Here is a 23216-nt window from a genome sequence, read left to right on the forward strand (position 1 = left end):
CAGTGGGCGGGATACTTGCCTTCACAGATTAACTCCTTCAGCCAATCAGCGTAACAAAACTTTTACCAAATCAAGGCGGAAGAACGCTGAAACTCAGAGAAACTCTGCTAGGGCATACTCTTGTTCTTGTTTAATTGAGCCTATTTCTGTAGTAACGGTACTCGTGGCTGTGCTGCTTCAGAATATGGTTTTCCTAGCAGCATTTTATTTTCATGCAACTATAGGAACTGTAGAAGTGTAGAAGAATGAATTCAATGATGGAAAAGAATTACGATACTTGTTTTTTGGTGTGTTTTATTGACAAACCATCAAACAACACTTCATCCCGGGTTAACTGCAGCCAAACGATGCTAGCTAGCACCTTAACTTCATCAGAAACACGAAAATAGGCCTTAGCCTATGATATCTAATCATGTATGACAATATACAATTTAATACATTACATCAGTCATGAAGGACCAAAAACCACAACAGAACCAAAACGGGGGCTACCTTCTACTGGGGGACAGAACAGCAGTCACTCAGAACACAGCCCCTGATTGGCCCGGTAAAAACGTAATCGGAGAGAAATTGTTCGAGATAGGTGGAAGTCCAGACTGCTCTGTGGAGAGAAACTGAAAGTGAACTCGCGAAATCCAGATAATCTCACGAGGCTAGTCTTTTTCTCCCTAAACCCTCACATCTCCTGGATCCTGGAGACTCCACCTTCACATGCTCTCGAACCCGCTGTCTTAGTTTCTCTTCTCACTCTACATCTATCTCCCAGGCACATGATATGAAGGGAAATGTGGCTTGACACGTGTGTGTGTGTGTGTGTGTGTGTGTGTGTGTGTGTGTGTGTGTGTGTGTGTGTGTGTGTGTGTGTGTGTGTGTGTGTGTGTGTGTGTGTGTGCGTGTGTGTGTGTGTGTGTTTCGGGGGAGGGAGGAAGGGTATATGGCGGTCAAGGGAGAGGTGAGCGCGTGGGGGGGGGGGCAGTTGTTTGTTACTAATGAAGTGTTGACATGGGGGAAGATTGGGACACAGGACTGACATTGACAAATGTGCTACTAAATGGGTTAAAGTGTCTATAAATAAACAAAGGTCCGCATGTTTGCCTGATATGCTAGTGCTTTGGGTTCCACACACACAGAAACATCAGAGGCATGCGAAGACTGTAGTACATATACTAACACACACACACACACACATGCATCCTCAAAGGTGAAGTACTGTAGTTTGGAGTGAGGGAAAAACTCATTGGAGGAGACTTGGTTTAGGTCCAAATGAATCCTACTCATATGGATTTGATTTTAAATAAGAAATGAGAAGAGATGGAGAGAACAATTTCCTGAAGAAAACATGCATACTTACAGTATACACTTAATGAAGTACACTTTCTACAGTGGAAAATTGAAAAAATCCAGCAATGCCACTGATTCCATTGGATGGAATATGAGATGATTTACAGCCAGTCACAGTGAGGAGACACACAATGCCAGCAACGCTCAAACTTCTAGCAACTCTGAATTTCCTTGCCTCCGGGTCATTCCAGTGTTCAACATCTATCCCCGTTGAGATGTCCCAGGCCCGTTCTTCAGGAGTGCTGTCCGGGGTGTGAAGGCTGCTCTATGTTGCTCAGAATGGATAGGTTTCCGTTCAAGCTCTCCATGGTTAAAACAGGCAAAACCCTAATTTAAGCGCAATCAATAATTATATACATATTGCTAAGAGATCATGTTGCATTGTATTATATTCTAAGTATTATGTGACATCAAAATGCATTATACCTTTTGGACTGTGCCACTATATTTTGGACTGTGCCTCTATTGCTAACTCGTCCTCAACACTATTCACTGCTCAAGTAATGGTTGAATAGCACCCTGAACACTGTACACTGCTTACTATAGTCCAACACTGTACAGTAAGGGTTTACGATGGATAGATGGATGTCTTCAGTAGACCACTTCACACTAACTCTACTATATGCAATTTCAGATGTCACATATTTGGAAGAATTTACTATTAGTGTACGTCACAAGACTCAATGTATTTTTTAAAACATCTGGGATTGTCCAGCAGACAATCCTCAAGGACCAGCATTAGTCGTGATGTTGTTTTCTACTTGTGAACACTGCATGCTACGCAAAATTCCTTCCATCTTTATTTCAGCGGAGTGAAGAACAAACTCTTTAGAGCAGAAGCAGCAATTAGGTATTTTAGTGAATGTACTGTTTGAGAAAATGCAAGGTTGGTTTGGACGGGTTGGTCCAATAAGAAAACAAAGTGGAAAAGATAAACTTTTTTTTTTTTTTTTCAAAACTCAACTTCCGTAGAAGTATGTGGTCCAGAAGAGTGGAGGCATACTTGGCATGTCTCTAGCTGAGAGACGGGTCTGTGTAGGGAGGCCACGTTAAGATTAGATGTAGCCATTCATAGTTGTTGGCCTAATTATGTAATAAAAAGGACATGAATGCTTTGAAGTCCTAAGTACAGTTGTCAGTTTCTTTGAAGGCAATAGTAATTGTCATGTTCACTACCTCACAAATCAAATTCCCTACACATGTTACCCCCCCCCCCCACCTTACGATGTCCTTGATCCGCCTATGTGGGAGTGAAGCCCCCCCCCCCCCCCCCCCCACACACACACATCCCATCCCCCCCTATTCTTTCATAGCCACGTCAATCATCCACATCTGGAGCTGGTCAAATTTGAAGGTCCTTGGGGAAAGACTTCTGTACCCCCAAAGTCACTTCCTATCACTTCCTGCCACGACTCACAAAAACCAACCATACTATGCCTACAGTACAAGACTACAAGACTTTGTCTTGATGCTTTTACAAGACTACAATACTTTTTTCTTGATGCTTGATGCTGTAAAGCACTTTGTAAAGCACTTTGAATTGCCTTGTTGCTGAAATGTGCTATACAAATAAACTTGCCTTGCCTACAGTAGGGGCACGGAAATATCAAACAATGTTTATCGCTTAGCAAGCTTTGCCATTGACATTCCATCTATAGGTCATGAGCGTGAGAGTATGGTACCGTTGTAGTACTTTCTGCTTGAACCATTTGATTGAGTTTAGTGTGTATGTGTGTTTGTGTTTGCATATATGGTTGTGTGTGTGTGTGTGTGTGTGTGTGTGTGTGTGTGTGTGTGTGTATGCATGTGTGTGCGTGTCCGTGTGTGTGAGAGAGAGAGAGAGAGAGAGAGAGAGAGAGAGAGAGAGAGGGGGGGGGGGGCAGGGGGCTCAAATATGTACCCTTAAGTGTCTCTAGGGACCCTGGCTTTAAGTTAGTGATAAAGGTAAGTTTTTTCAGAACACGATGATCCTCCTAAGGCTACCCACTTTCAGATGGCATTTGAATAGAAGCTGGTCCCACTGGAGTTTATCCTCCCTTGAAGTTCAAACCAATGCTAAATTACTTCCTTGCTCCTGTGCAATCTCTTTGACTCGTGTTGAAAACCAGGTGACTTGCCCCCGGGCAGGACTTCAATAAAGTCATATCCTGTATACTATTTAGATCCTATGGGCTTCGTTTTTGTGTGTCTGTATCTCAGTCTGAATGTGAGTTTGGCAAGACAATCGGTCAAACCACACACACTTCCTCATTTTACTGACCAAATGCCCAATGTGTCATTCATACTGCTATTATCCTTGTGTCGGCTTAAAAGAGGTAACTTTATACTGTTAAGCACTTTGTATTTGATAGGAAGGTATAACATCCACACTATGCTTCTATTGACATCTGTTGTACAATTTAAATGTGGAGTCGTCCTCTACTAGCGTTCTTTGTTATGAGCGGACAGTAGGTGCTGTAACGATACGTATCATTGTGTCTCAAAGATCCTCATCAACATACCGTACGCACACGCAAGACACAACTACAGTATATGTGCAGCTGCTGACAATTACGCATATGACATGACCTCCAGTATGTCTGTGACATATTTGCGTGCACTCATTTGGATAGCCAGGCTTATTTAAAGAGCCAGGAAGAGATTTGTTTTTGTGGTCAGGTGTGTATGCGCCATGTTCAGGGTTCCCAAAGCTTGCAATTACCTGGGTTACCCCCTGTAAGCACATACCTTTTTTTTCCTAAGATGAGGTACTTATAAGTACAATGATAAACGACTCGGTTGGTACTTGTTGCTGTCTATGGGTATTCTAATTGTACATGCTTTCACTTTAAATGTTTGTTTTTTCCTTTGTTGTTTATTGTTGTTTCTGTCTGTATTTTTCTGTCTGTACTTTTTATGCTGATATTTTTGCCAGGTCTCCCTTATAAAAGAGATCATTGATCTCAATGGGACTAACTTGGTAAAATAAAGGTTTAAAAAAAGTTTGCACTTTGATCCTAAAACTAATTATAACAGTATAAATCTAATATAAAACAATTTTGTAGGGAAACCAAAAACAGGAGTTGGTCAAACTAAGCACACAAACCCATGTGCTACATCTGTGCTAGTCCAGGGCCCTGCTGTCCATACTCCTACAAAGCACTCCTGTATTTGCCTCTGGAATGTCCTGTTCGTAGCATCAAAAGTAGCTTCTTTTCGTCACACTGAGTACATTTATGGGGCGGCTGTAGCTCAGTTGGTAGAGCCGGTCTTTCAATGATCGAAGGGTCAGTGGTTCGAATCCCAGCTCGGACTGTCCACATGTCGAAGTGTCCTTGAGCAAGACACCTAACCCCAAATTGCTCCCAATGAGCAGGTTAGCACCTTGCATGGCAGCTACCGCCATTGGTGTGTGAATGTGTGTGAATGGGTGAATGAGAGGCCATTGTAAAGCTCTTTGAGTGCCGCTAAGGTGGAAAAGCGCTATATAAGTGCAGTCCATTTACCATTTATTGGGCACATCACACAAAAAAACATCAAAACTGACAGATTAAATGAATACATAACTTTATTTAAATAAATGCTTTGTCATGACAAAAAAGGACAAAGGTTAAAAGAGTACATAAATTACAAGTTGAATAAATATTACACAGTGATATTCACTTAATAATTTGAGATTTTTATCTTTTTTTATGTTTTATAAAGAGTTCCAAATGCTGATCATTTTTTCTATGATCGTCCTGCCATCATTGTCTATTTCAAGCCAGTGAACACCACGTTAAGATAAACCAATTGTATCGTCTCGTTTTATCCAGAAAAAATGTTATGCATTCAGAAAAAAAAAACTGTAGTTACTGTACTGATGTAGTAGCCTACGGACTGTGATTATGAGTTCTATAACCAAGTTAGGGGACGAGGAATCTGAGAAAGGCACTGTGAGCAACAACAACAAAAAAAAGGGAATTCGATCTTTGAAAAGGCAGAGATACTTTCGTTCTCAGGCTCTCCAACATGTCATGGTAGAGTCATACGGCGAGCAATATTATCAGGAACACTGGATGGTTAGCAACATCGGTTGAATCCATTAGAGATCCCAAAGAATTCAAAGCCGAGTGAGATTGCATCCTGCCTCTGTACGTTGCCGACATTGAGGGGGGTTGTTTCTGTCTTCCTCAGATTCCCAGGTCTCCCCGCTGTCTGACTAAACTGGATCTAGTGTCATGCGATTTGTGACTCCATGCTGGGGGTGTGTGTGGCTAAGCCCTCAACATGACCACTGCCCATGGCGCTCACTCTCCTTCCCCCATCTCTCTCTCTTTCTCTCTCTCTTTCTCTGTGCAGGAGGTTGTGAGAGCAAATGTTATTACTGTTCTGTGTGCGTTACTGTTCGCTGATCTGTTTTCCTGGTTGCTTGTTGCTGTCACAGAGGTCCCAGGCATGGGCTCTACAGCCCCTGTCAAAAGATTACCCAGAAGCACCTCCTTCAGAGGCCTGCTCCCGAATATACACACAACTTTGTTTTTGTCGTGTTTTTCATCCAGGTGGCACAATCACAGGACATTGTTGTGTGTCAGTATTAATAGTGTTGTTGTTTAAGTCATTTAAGTGCAAGCTGCTTCTTTCAAAGTGGGACGGGAGGGGTCTGGGAGAGGGGATGGCGTTGTGTCGGGGGAGGGGGGGCAGGAAGTAACGGATAACGTCCCTGATATCAGGTTAGCCAATTCACCATCTGAACAAATCTCCTTTCGAAAGGTTTAGAGCTTCTACTGTATGTGAACAGTTTCCTCCCATTGGTTAGCCTTGTATCGTAGCATCCTTACGCTGTAACAAGATATGGAAAAAGTCGTATCCTCTACATTATTTACTTGCAATTCTGTCTCAATGTTTCACTATCGATCCAAAGTACTCAGTTGAAACAGATTGCTGTGGAAAGCTTGACCTACAAGTGTGTTGTTGATGGTCTGAAAACCTGCTTCCCCTCTCTCTGGCTATCAGCTCTGAGATAGAAACTATATATGTCAGTAACTCATCCAACTCTCACGTTGAGTGAGATAAAAACAGCCACAAAAGCCCATGTAGCCCCATTGTGATGTGCCTCTGAATTCTAGCATCTCTTGGCTTACACTCTCTGGCAGTCATATACATTGGCAGTCACTTATAAAAGCAATAGTTTATAGCTTATTGCATGATTAAGAAAGAGAAGAGAGAGGTAAAAACAAATAGCACATTACTGCCGTTCATTCCTCGCAAATCACTTTTGTCTGTTGCCCTGAGGGGCAGGGAGAGATACTAACGGGACCCGCGATGTGTCTGTGAGAGCGCTTCAGAGAACTACCACATTCATTGTACTTCTCTACATCCAGACTAGACCTACAGAGCCCCTCGCCGTCTTAAAATAACCACGTCCGGGGCCTCTCAGACCAAAGGGATCTGCCCCCCCCCTCCCCCCTCGGACACCTGCGTCACTTTCACGTCACTATTCAAATGTATTTGCATGTAGGAAGGCACTGCGTCTCGCACACGGACGTAAACACGACTCCAGAAATGACCCTGTAGGTTTGCGCTGCCCTTTTGTGTCTATCGTGCCTGTCAGAGGGAGGAAAACGGATGATGTTTTTTGTTTTGTTTCATCTCCAATGCAAGTCATGTTGTGTTGCATTGAAAACACATTGTCAAAGGTATACAGGATAACATCTCTGTGATGTGGCATGCAAGGGAGAGGGGGGGGGGGGTAGCTTTTTTCGACTGTCCTGTATTCAAATAATAAGTCAAGCTGTGACAAGCTTTGTGGAAACTATTCAAATTGTTTACAGGCTAAATTACACGACCTTTTCAAGCACTAGTACATTGTATTTGTTTGTCTCAAAAGAAAAATAAAACATTCATTAATCTAGAGTTAAAAGTAATACACCAAGGTTACACCATAGCAGTGTCAAGGGGAGACCACTCGGTTAAGGAACATGGCTCAAAGTGGGCGGTTGTTACTTCACTGAAGGCAAAGAAAACACTACAAACAAAACCATACAAGACAACATCTTAACTCAGCCGAGACACTGAGAGTTGTAGCTACCCTCACACCGGTGAACACAGGTCTGCTTGAACATGCTCCTGCCAATTATGTGTTTGTCCTTTCACAAGCACAACAAAGTATTTCAGATGTTATTCAGCGTTTTTTTTTGGTTGTAAGCCTGGTTCAGGATACTCTATTATTTTTGTCCTTATAGACTCTTAAATGCATAGGGTACAGATGTGAAAATACACACTTTGTTGCAAGTCCTCCCTTCACCAGTAGGGGCAGTGCTCTCTGGTAAATTCTAGGTCGCCTTGTATGGCAGTGTGTGTTAAAATAGGCACAGTTGGCATATCAGGCTAGCTACAGAGTCAAAGAGCCACTTACATAGGTTCATCTGTAATGATCTGCTTATTCTTTTGCTTTTTTTCCAAACACTCCGCAAACTTTTCAGAGACATACTTTTACACAGGCTAGTGAGAGAATTCCAACCCCTAGACGACTTCAAGCACTAGCCAAGATGATTGTGACAAGATACAAAGAGAAAGAAGAGATTTTTTTTTTGTTAAAGGCTCACTCCATCATACACATGCACACTCACACATACATACACACACACACACACACACGTGTACATACATACAAACATTTTGTGAAGTTACACACATCCAAGCAGGTTCCCCTATTCATAAGTGCTCTGACAGAACCAAATACCCAGATAGAGTCAACTGTATCAACAGATCCCTATCGTATGTTTCTTATTTGGGGGGGGAAATGTACAAACAAAAAACAAATAAATTTGCCAATTGCGTAAGCTCCAGCTATCATCTCTCACACATCAATGGCAATAGATGTGAAAAACCAAAACAGTCCTATTTGTAATAGTTGTGCCTTGTATTATTTTTGTCCATGGTGTTATGTTATTTTTACATAATACAAAGTTTGGTGCTTAAACCCCAGCTGCTATAAAAATATATCTATATACTTATATATTTTTATGAATCGGTAGCAGAGATCCGAGGGGAGACGAGGGGTCAAAACCTTCTGGGTTTCCGTCATTTCGAGATGAGAGCTCGGTCAACAAACAAGATTTCAGGTCACAAACAAGATCTCAGCCTGTTCTGTAGTTAGGGATGTTGTTTTTCTCATTTTGAAAAAAAATAAAATCTCAAAGTGACTGGAGGGCGGAACAGACAGGCGGAAGGGGAGGAGGAGGAGGTGGGGCCTGGGTCAGGTGATCAGGACGGGAGGGGCGAAGGAGGAGGAGGCGGGGCCTGGGTCAGGTGATCAGGATGGGAGGGGCGGAGGAGGAGGCGGAGCCTGGGTCAGGTGATCAGGATGGGCGGGCCGAGTTGCCTCTTCACTCATTGTTATTGCTGCTGCTCTCCAGGTCTTTGCACTGGATGTCCCCTCCGCTGTAGTCTGTGCCGGGCAGCTGGACGCCATACTTGTCCACGCACCAGCAAATACCCCGCTTCCTGCCACGAGAGGGCTTGCACTGTTAGGACAGCAGACAAGTGTTATGGGGAGGGGTGGAACGAGGGAGAGAAGGAAAGGGAGAGAGAGAAAAAGGAGAAAGAGCACAATTAACTCGGAACTCCTGGATAGTTAATACAAGATTTTTATGCTTGCCTTTTACAGAAAAGTAGGATGGTTTGAACAGTTGATTTCGGGGATTAATTTGTTAATTTGTCAAAGGGTTAATTTGTCTAGACAAATTGCCAAAGATGGCATAGACAGCTCACCTGCTTGCGCTTGAAAAAGCCCTTCCTGTCACAGTTGGGGAGGTACAAAGACAGAGGCATGACACGAGAGGTGTCCTTCATTCCTTGGATGATCCCATCCAGTTTCCTTCTGCAGGGGCCCTGTGGAGGAACAGCACAGATGAGATCAGGTCCCGAGTGCACCAAACGCAAAGCCGGCATATTCCACACAGCGTTAGCATACCACACTTTTGTTAGCATATAGCATCGGACTCCAACGTGAGCTATATACTCAACTTTCATCATAATTTGCTCATCTTAGAATGTACACAGCATGGAACCCTCAATATACCTTTATTAACCATGCCTTCCACATTTTCTGTCATTAGGTTCTGAGTATTCTTTGACTGAAAGCTAACAAAATCATCTGAAAGTGAATTGAATAATCAGAGTTACTGCCTTTCGTCTCTTGCGTTCTGAATTGACACGTTAGTGTTTGCTTATTACATTATCTCCCTGCTTCACCTCCACGCCCCTGTGACACTTACAAACTCTGGCTCATGCTTGTCGATGGGAATGGCAGAGTAATCCACCTGGCCCCCCACGGAGCGCAGCTTGGCCTGTGTCCTCTGGCGGTCCTTGCGCATGGCCTGGATCTTCTTGCTGTTGATGACGTCTTTGGGGTGGAGGGGCACTTTAGCCGGCTGTAGCTGGTCCTCTGTGATCTCTGTCGTCATGCCGTCCTCGTGTTCCCGAGACTCGCGATCTATGAGATAACGAGATCAGCAAGTGTCATCAAAGGTAACGGAGACTTTATGACGTCACCATCACATGCGCTTGATTAGGAGTGGGTGTGTCCAGGGAAAGAGAGCAGAGTAGCTGTGCTGCACATTTCACAACAACAACTATTTCAAAGCTTACGGTTGAACTAAGCCTAAATAAGATTGACTTTAATCATTTGATTAAAGTCAATCATTCAACCTTTAGTATTCAGTGCCTTATTATTCCAGTGGCTCAAGTAAATAAATGATTAGATGCCTTTCCCAGAGTTACTGACAACCAAATGCTGTGTTTCCATCTGTTTATAGATGAGGGGCGGGATCAAGGACCAACAGCTGATCAGCTCCTACCCCCGAACCCCGAAACAACCCCCAACCTAACTGAAACAAATGAAGAATCATCTGCTTAGCTACAGTAATGGCAATTATGGAAAGGAAAGATCCAAGTGAATTTCTGAGAGCAACTATGGAAACGTTAACATGCTCAAGAGTTCTAACTGCATTACGGTACATGTGACCATGCAGGGTTGAGAAATGTGGACTGGCAGACAAATCCTTAGCGGTAGCCTACTCAGTTCTTCTTTAGCCTATATTTAGAGACAATTACAGCTGAATCACTTCTGATTCTTATAGCAAGTAGATATGTGCGGTTTATAGGTGTATGCGTGTGAAGTGTTGGCCTGTTGACCTGTTTGTAGGTTTTCATCGTAAAGATGAAAGGTCACAGCAGAACACTTTAAGGAGCACTGCTCACAGATCTAACACACCAAAATGGAACCATTTAATGTCATGGTAACTGAACAGCCATGGTAACCATCCAGATAGATAGAAGAACACATCTTTGTCCAATGCCAAAGCACTCTACTTACAGTATTGTCATTACTAGGAAATAAACCGGATTTGATATATTAGAATGCATCAATATGGCTCTGGATGATTCCTGTACCAAACTCTACAGAAGCTGAACTGGGATTCAAACATGCTTTATATTGCCTACTCAGCTACTGTAGACAGTCAAACAGCCACGTTTGGCTGGGTATGGGATCGCATCCCTCCTTTGCATACCTCCCCCAGGAGACACTGCTATCTAAGATATGTGCACGTCCCACTTGGCTTGGATATTTGGGGATCAGATCCCTCATCCCCAACACCGCCCCCCCCCCCCCAAACTCCCCCAGGCTCAGCCCCGTTAAACCAGCAGCCCTAGCTGGAGGACAAGCGCTGCCCTCTCCCTCGTAGCTTTGTTATACTGTACCGCAGAGGTACTTTGGGGACTTGGGCCAGGCCCCAACTGGCAAGCAGCTGTGGTGCCGGTGGATGACTGCGCTTATATTTATCCAGGAAGGAAAACCTGCAGTGTGGGAGGTTGGGCGGTCGGGCTAGGGGGGTCGGGGGGAGGTTGGGCGGTTGGGGGGAGGTTGGGCGGTCGGGCTGGGGGGGGGGGGGTCGGGTTCGGATGTCTGGACACAGGCCTGTGCCAACCAAGTATTGTTTGGTTGGTAGAGTCACGACAACAGTTAGACGTCAACAATAGACAGCTGAGACGAGGTGACAGGCGCTCGGCGGTTTCTTCAGCCCGTCATTCTTCTGTCTCATGACCCGTCTGTCACTGCCTCCCGGGAAAAATTATAGCGCCTACTGTATAAGCATAGGCAGCGGACTCCCAGGAACCGGTGTCCCGAAAAGCCTGAGGGTGTCTGAGGTGGAGGGCGAGGGGGCGAAGCGAGTAAAGGAGGGGGGTGGGGGGGGGGTACATTACCGGAATTGGGTCCCTGGCTTCTGAACTGCTCTCCCTTCCCTTTGAAATTAATCTCCCAACTCATGACTTGGCTGGCGGCAGTTTGTGTTTGGATACGTCCTCGTGTTCAGACTACAGGGCTATAAACCACTAAAAATAAATATGTCCGACAAGCTTTCCTTTGAGTCTGATGCCGAGCCATTGAAGAGCCCTTCCAATTTCAAGAGGCGAATCAGTTTGTTTAAAGAGCATAATGACAATGCTGTACGTCTATAAATCATTAATGTTTCAAGCTCCAAACTGTTACTGTAGAATTTTACATATTAGATAGTCTTCAACAGTAACATTAACTTGGGAGACTCTTCTCACTCAATTGGCATACTGTACAACACACTAACATATACACATGCAGTATACATACACAGATAGATACTGTATGTTGACTGTTATATTTCTCAGCAGTTTGCCACAGCTTCTGAAAAACTTCACCAGTGCTCTTGGTCCAGCCCTACCAGTAGCACAATCTTTTGGTATATTTTGGGTTCAGACATTCCAGTTTGATATATGTCAATACAAAATAGTGACACAAATACACCCTCAAATTAGCAGGGCAATGAGCAAACAGCTCAAAAACACACCAGGAGTAAGAAAACCTTGTTTTGCCGCATTCCAACATTAGGCAGACAAAAACTATGTTCTATCAAATTCAAATAGACAAGCTAACACGCTAATACTAACCCAGTGTGTATCCTGCCTTGGACTTACCAATTATGTGCCTACAACTCAATGACCTGGAGACCATTCAGCCAAGAATACACAGAGTGTAGCCTTTGTGCAGACAATGGAGTTCTCTCTCCCTCTCTCTTTCTCTCACTAACTCACCAAATTCGTCTGTTCTGAAGTGGGCTCTTCACTCCAGCCACAAAATCTCAGTTTTTCCATGCTCAGGGTCCCCAGCTTGTAAAGGAGGCTTAGTGGGTCTGTGTTTAACTACTGAAACACTGCCAAGACACTGGACCGGCGCCAAGACAGCCCAGTCACGCGCAGACCCCTCATTCAGCTGGGCCTGATGAGGTATCGCTATCTGCTCCTCCGCCCGCGCTAAACTTTTCATTAAGACAAGAGGAACGAAGAAGCCAAAGGAGGTGCACCCGATATGGCCCTAGTTTAATAATTAACATGAGCGCCGGGGCAATTATTCTTGGTGAATATCCCTGGTTTCTTACCAGCCCAGGAGCGACAGCATGAAAGACAAGCCGCCCTTCTTTCAGTTTTTCTTTAAGCTCGGTCTTCGTACAATAGTGATGCCGTTCGGTGTGGAAAGCGGGCCAGAACACCGAGTTGCTGGTTTGAAAACCTTCCACCGCCATCACAATACCCTCCCCCTGTCTTCAGTCATTTTGTTGAGTGGAGATGCTGTGAAGCCTGAACAGCTGAACAGAGGAGATGAGGAGACAATGTAGTGATAAATGAACAAGAAGCCTTCTATCATTTCAACGACAACACCAATCAACAATGTCTCCCTCTGACTGATTATGCTGCTTAATATTTAAAGGCTATGGCTGGAGTCCATGACCTGATACTGCTGACACGGCTACAAAACAGAACAGCAAGGGGGGCATGGAAAAAACTGGACTAGAACAGACCAGTGAGCCATGGCCAATATCAAGGCAGTGCACTATGAGTATCAAAGCGTAGTGTCTTATCAGTGTGATTGCTGATTGCCCATCAAATGTGACTGCAAAATGCGCACCTGCTACCCAGACCTGGGGCAATATCAGTCCCAAGCGTATCTTGCTTAAACATATGCCCTAACAAGAAGCCATGTTACCTCCAAGATGATAAAAGTTGTAGTCCTTCCAACTTCCCCGCCTTCCTTCCCCCACACAACCAGACGTAGGAGGGCACAAAGCCATGCCAAAGCAAACCGGACTCAGGATTTGAATGAACCTGGCAGCCTCCACTCTATCATGTATGGGGATCGGATTGATGTGTTGACTTCCAGCTCAGAATGTTCTGTGCCGCCTGTACAGTACCATGGGGCTCTCTTGGCACGCAGTGCAAACTCAATCAGCCAACCCAACTTCAAGGAAATAACTTTTCCCTATGTATTAAGCTCACAAACTACACTGGGCGTAATCAAAGTATTTCCTGCGTTGATGAATGAGTGCTATGAATAGCAGCGTGAACAATTCAAGAACAGAAAATTAAAAATAAAAGTTGTTCTGTAAGGACATGGGTCCTACCCAAGTGAGGCGTAGGTATTGAACAGACCAGTGAGCCCCCGGCCACTTCTGTTGCAGAGCAGGAACAATTATCCATTGTAGTCAAAGAAATGTTCAACGGCAGTTGAAAGCAACCGTACAAAAAGCACATTATCACGGTGAGACTGAGGCTGCTGTTCGACTTTGCAAGCCTAATTTTGGTCTGAGGTCTCGTCCCACATCTGAGTTCGGGTTTTCGACAAGCCGCACGGACGGACGCAGCCTCTTTCTGGGTCGCCATTACCACAACACAATTGCTGGGTGTGACGAAATTCGAACTCCACCGTGGCAGAAGCGGCTATTTTGGCTTCTTCTGGGCTCTCCTTAGTCCGCTGTCCAAAGCTCAACCAGGGACTTAGGCAATAGGCATTAAATAACCGTCCAATAGGTATTTGGATATTTGACTTGACTTACCAACACAGGAATCAGGTTCAAATGTAATAAAAATGATTGCACACTGATGAACAACAAATGATAGTCAATTACCATGAGACAACATGAGACATGTTTTGCCCGTAGGGTAGAGATGTGGAGCACAAAAAACATTTGGAGGCGTGGCCAGCTAGCGCTAAAGCCTTCAGACTGGAGATCAGAAACTTTATTCTCCTCCTGCTTAAAAACGTGTTTTTTTTTTTTTCATTGGGCTTATGACAAGGAGCTTCAGCAAGTTAGATTAATTATTCGGTGAAAACAATGACCCCCCCCCACCTCCCTCATCCCATCCCCTCGTACAGGGCCAGTGGAACGCCGGTGGCGTGGAGGTTGACGGACCATCCGCTGGGTCGGCTCGTATCACACGTGTTCTCGTTTAAAAGCCCAGCATGTAGATGTCACTGCGTCTGGAGTCACATGCTCCTGACAGAGGAGACTTCTGTGTGACCAGATTTCCTCCACAGCTGCTTCCCCACTGGGCCTCCAGGTGCCGGTGACAAATACGCGCTACGCTGATCGCTGTAAAACTTTATAGGAAACAAAATCGGTCGAGCGTGCCAAATAGGTTCCCTGCTTTTATTCTACCAGGGGCCAGGCCCTAGACAATAGTCCATCTGAGAAGACTCTTGGAGAGATTCAGACATTCGCAATTAGTTTCCCAAGATTAGCGTAGCTCGCTGGTTCACAGGATAGCATTCAGTAACAGAGGTAAAAAGTTGTGTCATACCTCAAGAACCAGGGGGATTATCCAGCGATTATAGTTTCTCAATAACATTGAATTGTATCTGATGCAGAGATCGGTGTCCTGCGTGATTTCGGTTCTTGGTGAAAGAGATATAAAACCATCCTGAGCATTCACAAGGGTCAGTCAAGCAGTGGGAACACTTTTGTGTCAAGGCAAAAAGTAACAGTGTGTGCTATGTCTGCATTAGATGATCAGGTAGATCACAGGCAGTGTACTGGTCAACCAAACTTCCCTCATGCAAAGTTACAACTGGTCAAAATGTACAGAACTTGTCTAATATAGCTTCCTGGAGATCTTATTGCAGATTGGTTCAATGGCAGATTTGTCAACATGGTGATGCGCTGTCTGAACCCATACCAGCATTCCACTGTTCTGTGTTAAAAGGTCAGATGTGGAAATGTGCACGGTGTTATCTAAAAGCTATGTGGATGGATCTAAAAGCTATGTGGATGGGTGTGTCCAATCATGCTGTAGAAACACCACTGTCATCTTGCTCTATAGATCATGTTCTGTGTGAGAGAGAACGATGGTTTAACATGCAAGGAGGTCATGTTACTGATAGACATTTATCCAAGCTTTGGATAGACAAAATCACAAATCAAGGCACACATGTTGTCAACATCACATTGGACTTCCAGCATGTGTTTACTCTTCCAGACATTTTAATTTAAGTGACACCGACAGGTGACCAGCAACTGTTTTTTGTTTTTTTTTCCCCCCATTGCCCTGTGATTACCCTAAACCAGAAGTCTTTGGCAACTGTGAAGTTAAGCTACAAATTGGCAAACTATACACAGTATATATGTTTGAGCTTTCGCACGCCACTAAAACATGACAAATTGTTTTTTTTGTTTTGTTGTTTTGTCCAAAGCACCATCTCTCTTGACTCTGTTTATAAGGCACAGCGTGATTTTTCATTTTCAAGTCAAGCTTTCTAGATTTAGAGTTCCTCTTTAATCATCTTTTTGTTTCTTGGCAAAGGGCAATCTGTTCCAACAAGGCTCTTTCACAAGCTTCTCGGGCTGAGGGGCCTGCTGCCATGAAGTCATATCTGTTGGCAGGGTTGCCAGGTTCTGATTCCCTTAGAGCTAACACAGTAACTTTGTGCCCAACAGCCTACTAGCCTCTTCCCCGTAATCTGAGACAAGCGCTGAACACCAAACACTCTGATCATAAAGTCAAAGAAGCAGGGGGACACCAACAATGCAATGAGTCTGAAGATTATAAAATGCATGCGTGAGACTGTTCTAGTGTACAATGTCTCAATGTTGGCTTTGCAAGCAAGAGTGACTGACATACAGATACAGACTTGAAGTAAATCCCTCTCCATCTAGAAAATATCCTCATCTGATATGCTATCTTTTTTCCCCCGCTAGAAGGAAAGAGCCACAGTGAGACTGCAGCCTGGCTAGCTACATCTCCGCTCCCCAGAACAGCTTCCAGAGAGCCAGCCTCCCTCCTCCCTCTTGTGCTTGCCTTGCTCAGCTGGTAAGAGCCGGCTAGAACGCCACACCGCAGGAGACCAGAGGATCGTAGCTAATTCCTATCGGAGGATCTCTGTGACAGACGTCGCATCGGAGAAGCGCATTCTGCTGAATCACGGCGGAGCGACTGAGCAGCCGTGCAGCTCCTCGCCAGGGGCAAGAAGAGACGCTCTGGTTACCGCTCGCTGCCAAGGGATAAGACAGCGTTCACGCGCACACACACTTATATACAGTGCCTTAACACAAAGAGGTAGCACACACACTTACAATGATGACACGCCCATGCATGCTAAGGACACATACATTCAGAAACTGGCAAACACTCAAACCCTTCCATACATAGTTGCATGAGCACTCTCAACATACATGCACGCACACGCATACACACACACACATACATACAGTACACACACACACACACACACACACATACAGTACACGCACACACACACACACATACAGTACAAACACACACACACACACACACACACACACACAATGTTCATGTTGAAATTCAATTCCCTGGTCCAAAGTTACAGTAATAGCCAGGCAAAAAGCATTTGCTTTATTTCTGCTTGTTTCTTTGAAGAAGATATGCAGCCTTGATGACTCTTTATTTTCAACACAATGATGACCTATTGGGAAGATTGAATACCATCCTAATGTTGTTTTGGTTATAGGGGTGTAGTCCAACTGCAAATAACCCACAAGTCTTTCAATAACCAAACATAGCTTTTTGGTAGTAATAGAATTTAGAAAGGGCTTGTTGCCAGACGTTGAAACATAATAAATCCAGGGGTACACCCAGTGTGAGTTAGGCAGTAGTCTCTAAATACGAAGAAAGTCTAGTATTATCCGATGGCTTTCATTCTGTATGACTGCATGCTGCAGCCCTGCCTTTATTAATGAAATCACTGCTGCCCCCGGCATTCTCAGTGCGCCTCCGCGCGCGCGCACGCGCACACGCGCACACACGCACGCACACACACACACACACACGCACGCACACACACACACACACACGCACGCACACACACACACACACACACACACACACACACCTCCTGCCATCAGATCTAATCTTTGAGCGGTAATCCGACCCTCTCAACACCACCCACCGGGACTGCACTTAAATCAGCTTTGACAAGATCTGTAGCCTCGGGAGTATTGGCCTCTTCATTTAATTCAGGTGGGTAGGCCGAATATGGCAAATTACAAAATATTGATTAGGTTCACAATAAATTGCTCTACCGATAGCTCGGTGGGGCACAAGTGGCTTTAGGCGACGAGCAGTGAGAGATGTAACTAGGTTACAGCGGCGGAAAGAACGGCGGTGATGACGTAGACCCTACTGTGAACAAATGCTCTCACGTGAGAGAGCGAATTAATGGTATAGTCCAGACAGGCATATGCGTGGTAGGTAGCTAGGCTACTGTAGGTAAGCAATACTTCATTGACCCCCGAGGGAGAAATCACGGTGTTACGAGGTGTGTCTAGAGTGAGAGACACTGCCCTGTAGACAATCACGCACAGTGGACATGTTTCTAACTGCACGCGAGTGCTGTATCGTAGAGCTGGAGGGCACCGGCTGGCGTGCGTAAAAAAACACACGAATTGACAAGGTGGAGCAATCAGTCCGTTACCATTACGCATCGCCCTGCAGCGCGTGCTGTGCACCAAATACAACCCGCTAGAACTCCCCCTACACATTCAAGCTCGTTATTAGACTACTGTGACAAGCAACACTGTTTTTTTGCACGTGCTGCTGTGGCTCTGATGCGGATAAAGCCTGCCAGCCGAGCTCCTTCAGTGTGCTGTGGCTCTGATGCGGATAAAGCCTGCCAACCGAGCTCCTTCAGTGTATAAGGGAGCGCATAGGAGAAGCTCGCGTATGGGGCTCGCGGCAGCTCAATGCAGGCTGTCAGCCCGTGATGGTTGGCAAGTGGAATGAGCTCATAGGTGCATATCATAAAGGAGTGTAGGCTATGTATTGGCTTAAGATTTAACAGTCCGATGAAAGCATGGCCTAAAAAACAAACTCATTTCAGCACCGTCATGGATCATCGTTATCTCGACACAAAAATGCATTGCAACTCCATAATGTAATTTTCCATTCAATCATGCACATTTTTTTGTTCTCACAGAGCATTCTAATCCCGCACTCATCGATGTGTCTTACCTATGGGTAGGTGGGCAGGTTTGTATCCCTTCTCGTTCGTGCACACTCCTCTTCCATGGAGGAGGGCATGAAGGGGCTTCTCCTCTCCATTCCGCGGCAAGCAGCGCAAGCCGTGGGTGCATGTTCCGGTGTACACGCCGCAAGCTTGACCCTCCGATAGGGCACAGGTTAGGCAGCAACCGCAGCCCGGCTCCTTCACGAGTTGACAGCCAACGGGTACCGGGGGACACATCGAGAGCGCCTTCGGATCGCACGGCTCGCAGGGCACATACGAGCCCAAGCACCCAGACAGCCCCAAGAAAAATGTCACCAGAAGGCAAAAACTGAGAAACATATTTGTTTCACCAATAATGAACCCCAAATGAAAAGTGTGTTAATGCCTCTGCGTCAGATAATCCGATTTTTAAAACTAAAACAAAGAGTCCGCATCCAAATAGAAGTAGCTGAAATAAAATATATGCAACACTATGTATAATACCTTCTCCTTTGTAAATTTAATCACCGAACTAGTCAAAATATAAAAATATGACTAATTTGGGGTGTATTAAATTTTCCCTGAAATTGTGTTCTGTCTGAGCAATGCGAGTCTTTGCACAAAATCTCGACTTTTTCCCCTTTGAGACCGATTCCGATACTTTCTCCCCTGGAGAGGTTTCCTGAGAAGACTGATCAACTTCAGACCAGGCTTGCCTTTTTAAAAACAGCCAAACCCAAACCCCTAACTATGAATACGCCAAACAGCAGGGAAGGGAGGCGCACTTGTTCCAGGGCTTGGCAGGAGGCCAACCTTTTTTTTCTGCAATAGGATCAGTCTTTCACGCTGAAGGCTAAAACGATGCCAAGTGTGAGGAGCAACACAAGAAACAACAACGCAACCTTGAAACATTTAGATAAAAACAGTCCCCGAGAAGCATAATTACATTCAATCGTCACAGAATCCGTGCCTTTGCGGAGACCCTCCAACTTGACTCAGACAGAGCGGCGCGCGCTGCAAGGACTGAGAAAAATGCTCGAGAGCTTTGAGACTGTATCGCGCGACGTGAAGCTCGAAACCAATGGAAAAACGTTTCCCTTTAGGTTATAATTCTAAAACGTCCAAATGAAACTTTTTGTATGATAAAATGTAGCAGGTTGCATAACGACTCTTTGGCATAGGTGTGAATAAATGGAGCACTTAGGTAACCACTGCAGTGCTAGATGGCAGGTAGTCTGCACACCAGCGAGAGGAGCGCTAAGCGTGCTACAGTAGGCTATGTTATCAGCTTGTTATATATCACATCATGTATTACATATCACATATATTACATGTTCCCCTCATTAAAAGGCAATGCAGTTTCACCCAACTCGCAATATGTTGGACGAAGAGGATTGTTTGGGGAGAATCATGCAATAAGGGACATGGTGCATATCCCACAGGCATGGAGATTTGTGACCAGCAACAATCAGAATGTGGCATGTTTATCACCGTTTAACAGCTATTCAGGAAGGGATGGAGGGAGGGAGGGAGAGAGAGAGAGAGAGAGAGAGAGAGAGAGAGAATGACAGACCCTATGTGTTGATGCAATAGCCTGACAACTCAAATTCAACTCAATGGGGCCATCGTTTTGTATACACACAGCATTCTGGAATCACTTAAACATCTGTTGTTCACCCCATATGCGAACTTCATCAGCAAGGAGAAAGGTGCTATTTCCATCTGGCGCTTAGTGAAAACTCCCTTCAATTAAACTCAAATTTAATTCTATAACCAGACTGCATGTTCATCCTTTTTCAAGCATTGGTTATATTTTATTCAAATTAGTGAACATCATTATATCTTCCTTTGCTTATCCTTAATACTGTATGGATTTATTCGTGGCAGTTTTAGAATTGGCCACTAGAAGGAGCTGTTACCAATGACAAAACCCCCCCTATTAGAGTTTCCAACAAAACATGTCACTACGTTCACAGCGAGGCAAATTAGTCCACATAAAAATATCTGCTATCAGTTCATTATTTTACATTATGTGCATGACCACCGGGCACAATGGTGATAAAACAATGACTTGCTATGTAGGATGAGGAAAGTGTGGGAGTAAGATAAATACATTGCATGGGGTGTAGTCAGTAAATGGGTTTTATTGTATTGATTCTGCATTATCTGTCATAGGCCTGTTTAGACCATTGTAGAGTTAGGGTTAGGTGGTAAAAATACACAAAAAACAGTTATACCCTAGGAGACTACATCACTTATCTTAAAGCTGCTGTAGATTTTCAAGGAGGAGAAGGAAGGAAACATGAAAAGGCTACTCAAACCAGGCCCAGGTTTGTGGCGTCTTCTCCTTCCTACAACTGCCTTCCCCTGCCTATCCTGTGTTCACCGTTACCCACAACTCACTGCTGTCTGAACATGTCACACTGTCGATTTTAGATTGCTGTATTCTGATTGGACGGTGCATTCATCTGTGACTCAACAGAAACCTGGTAGAAAAGTTACCGGAAACATACTCGAAACGCGACCCCGTTGCTAATGAGGAGACAAACTGCTACAAATGACTGGAGCGCGGGTCTGTGGTCACAGCGGTGAGGACCGCACCATTTCAGAGCACTTCCCCTTTTTCTTTCTTTTCACTGGAGGTTGAAGTGTCTGCTCACCACAGGTTTTTGATAGAACTTAAAAATCCCGCTATCAATGTGTGTTGTTTCACTTTCCTTGACTATTCATCCAGCCACCCATCCCTCCCTCCCTCCACCCACCCACCCATCCATCCATCCATCCATCCATCCATCCATCCATCCATCCATCCATCCATCCATCCATCCATCCATCCACCCACCCACCCATCCATCCATCCATCCATCCATCCACCCACCCACCCACCCAGCCAGCCAGCCAGCCAGCCAGCCAGCCAGCCAGCCAGCCAGCCAGCCATCCATCCATCCATCCATCCACCATCCATCCATCCATCCATCCATCCATCCATCATCCATCCATCCATCCATCCATCCATCCATCCACCCACCCATCCATCCATCCACCATCCATCCATCCATCCATCCATCCACCCATCCACCATCCATCCATCCATCCATCCATCCATCCATCCATCCATCCATCCATCCATCCATCCATCCATCCACCCATCCATCCATCCACCATCCATCCATCCATCCATCCATCCATCCATCCATCCATCCATCCATCCACTGTTCGAGTGCTCAACCTTTGACAACTGCATATGAAACGGTGTGAGAATGTCTCTCCAAGTTTCCATGTCAAATGGGAATCTTGCGGAAACAGAATGACATCAGCCTCTATAAAACCTTCCTATTTACGTTTCTATGCCTGGTCACAGCTTCGGTGGCAGCGGTTCACCTGTGAGTTCAATTATCAGTCACAAATCATCCACCGACACTGAAAAAAAGGCCACCATACTGTATAACATGAGGCTGAGCCAAAGATGACAAAGGTTTAATGATCGGACAGCCGGACAGAAACGGTGCACTTTTGCCTTGGGGGTGTAAAACCCTGGGTTTCTCATTACACTGCTGCCCAAGGGGACTTTCATCAGCTTGAACATATTTACTCTCCTTTGATTTGTCTGTGTATTTAGTCAACCACATAAATGGATGACTGTGTTCCACTCCAAACAATGAATACAGAGCGCAGAATTCCCCTGACCAGTTAGTCTTGGGGGACTGGGGGTTGTGGGAAGCCTTGGGGTGAAACAGAGTTGTGTACAGTCAGCTGTTGCTATGTGTCATAAGATTCAGTGAGTTTTTTGTTTGTTTGTTTGTTTATTTGTCTACATTTGGCAACAGCGTTAGGCTCTTGATATATGGATAAACGCGTGGGTATCTTGACATCTTAATGGCACAGCTGTGTTTTATCTAATCCGTGTAAATACCAACAGTTGTGGCCTTTGCGTTGTTTACAGAATCATTAAACTAATGATTAGATTATGTTAATCCGAGCTCGATCTGAGTGCCACACTTGGCTGTCTCTCGATCTGAGCCACCCCCCCTCCCCCCGCCCAGATGGAACCCGCACAAAGAGTACACACACAAACACTCATATATATATATATATATATATATATATATATATAGATAGATATAGATATATATACACAGAGACATTATATACATGTAATCTAATGAGCCCAGTGGTATACCCACTTCTTTATCCATGGATACACAATACACCCACACTTCTTATTCACAACTAATGTAAAAACTGTAACATTTCTGCAACTTAGTCATCAGAGTATATACCCACTAGTATATACCCACTTCACTAGTCACCACGACATCCCGAGACACACATACAGTACATGTCTGACTCATATGGAAGTGAAATCTATGTATTTAAAATTTTATTACAGTTTATGTGAGAGTATGTGTATACATTCGGTATATATGTGCGTGTGTGTATGTGTGTGTTCGTGCGTGCGCATGTGAGGTTGCATGGTTTGCTTTGTGGCTTGGTGGTTATCCAAACCCTTGACTAGGCTCCATTAAAAGGTGATACTGTATACTGTACAGTATCTGAGGCTTCTCCTCCCAGTCGTTGCTCAAGCCTG

The 23216-nt window shown here is 44.7% G+C and overlaps 1 protein-coding gene across 1 annotated transcript; it reads right to left on the reverse strand.

The window, feature by feature from the left end:
• Window positions 1–4880: 4880 nt before the first annotated feature.
• igfbp5b (insulin-like growth factor binding protein 5b) lies at window positions 4881–19280 on the reverse strand. Its single transcript, XM_084451900.1, has 4 exons — window positions 18655–19280; window positions 9582–9799; window positions 9076–9195; window positions 4881–8828 (listed from the first exon to the last, which is right to left on the reverse strand). The coding sequence occupies exons 1-4, from the start codon at window positions 18986–18988 to the stop codon at window positions 8691–8693; spliced, it is 810 nt and encodes a 269-aa protein (XP_084308026.1). The 5' UTR covers window positions 18989–19280; the 3' UTR covers window positions 4881–8690.
• Between the last annotated feature and the right edge of the window lie 3936 nt (window positions 19281–23216).

The sequence above is a fragment of the Borostomias antarcticus genome, assembly GCF_949987555.1.
Source record: "Borostomias antarcticus genome assembly, chromosome: 17".
In the NCBI taxonomy this organism is placed as follows: domain Eukaryota; kingdom Metazoa; phylum Chordata; class Actinopteri; order Stomiiformes; family Stomiidae; genus Borostomias; species Borostomias antarcticus.